The sequence below is a fragment of the Palaemon carinicauda genome, chromosome 2, assembly GCF_036898095.1.
Source record: "Palaemon carinicauda isolate YSFRI2023 chromosome 2, ASM3689809v2, whole genome shotgun sequence".
NCBI lineage: Eukaryota > Metazoa > Arthropoda > Malacostraca > Decapoda > Palaemonidae > Palaemon > Palaemon carinicauda.
The window spans coordinates 59640907-59642423 of NC_090726.1; the positions used below are offsets into that span (position 1 = coordinate 59640907).

At 39.4% G+C, this 1517-nt stretch overlaps 1 protein-coding gene across 1 annotated transcript in view; it reads left to right on the forward strand.

Annotated features, from left to right (window-relative positions):
- Positions 1-529: 529 nt before the first annotated feature.
- LOC137625383 (secreted frizzled-related protein 3-like) overlaps positions 530-1517 on the forward strand; it is a 10098-nt gene continuing 9110 nt past the window's right edge. The window contains 2 exon segments of the mRNA XM_068356247.1: positions 530-559; positions 561-771. Of these exon segments, the coding sequence (XP_068212348.1) occupies positions 530-559; positions 561-771 (241 nt within the window).

Genomic DNA, 1517 nt, shown 5'->3' on the forward strand with positions numbered 1-1517 from the left:
CTAAGGTAATAATGACAATAAACAACATAATATACTCTATATAATAAAGAGCAACGGTCTTGCTAAATACAGTATATGAATATATGAATTTACACTCACATGTATACATATATATATATATATATATATATATATATATATATATATATATATGATTGTATATATATGTATATGTATATATATGTGTATGTATATATATATATATAAAGTATATATATATATATACATATACATATATATATATATATATATATATATATATATATATATATATATATATCTTTCCGGTAATGCTCAGTGGCAATGCCAGACGTTTAACTAGTCGGTCTCTCCCCATCCCTCGGGTAAAGGTGAGAGGAATAGTCATACCCTATTGAGAGGGATGGGAACAGTTGAATCTGTGAGCCTGTGTGTATGTTTGCATATCTATATCTATCTCAATATTTAGCAGTCATTTATGACGGGTCGCGTACACTGGCATGATAACATTTGACATAATGCTTTTTCTTCACCTCTCCCAGCTCCTTCGATGGACGAAGTGTTCCGACCAGCTGGAGTTCTTCCTGTGTTCGATGTACGCTCCGATCTGCACCGTCGAGTTCTTGAGCGAGGCCATCCCGCCCTGCAGGAGCGTCTGTGAGGCAGCCAGGAAGGGGTGCGAGCCCTTGCTGGCTCGCTTCAATATCCCGTGGCCCTCCAACCTGGAATGCTCCTCTCTACCTCTCTATGACAGGGGCGTGTGCATCACGCCGGAGGCAATCATCTCACCTGGTAAGTTTTACTCAGTTTAACTGCTTGAATGTTTAATGGCCGCTCATGAATGGTCAGCGGCAGGGTTTAGGACAATGCTATAGAGACTGACCATATATGATCAGCGTCCAAGCCCCCTATCTACCTAAGCCAAAACCAGGAATGGCCTGGCAATGGCTGCTAATGACTCAGCAGATAAGCCTATAGGTTCCCCCAAACACACCCCCAATCCATAGCTAACAAAGGATGGTGAGGTTATAGACACTACAAGAAACTATTCAGTTTGGGCGGGACTCGATCCAAGGCCGTCTCGAAAGACGGCCTTGCTCGATCTCCCGTCCAGCAGAACACCAGGCAAGGACGTTTCCAATAGGCCACCACAACCCTTATTCTTTGTGATATATACAACGAAAGTAACAACAAATGCAGCCGTTTATAATCCATTGCAGTTCAAAGTTCTCACTCTTGTCAATTCATTTCTGGGGTTCGGCCAGTTTACATTACCACTGTAATGTAAACAGGAATCCAACCTAGTATGGGGCCCCTGACTAGTACAGTTTTGCTAATAATGTTAGTCCTTATATATATATATATATATATATATATATATATATATATATATATATATATACATGTGTGTGTGTGTGTGTGTGTGTGAGTGTGTGTGTGTAAGGAATTCGCAGTTCTTCAGTAACAATACCAAATATGAAGTTAAATAAAAGTTATTCTGCTTGTAACAAAAATACCGAAATAGCCTAAAGTCTTCC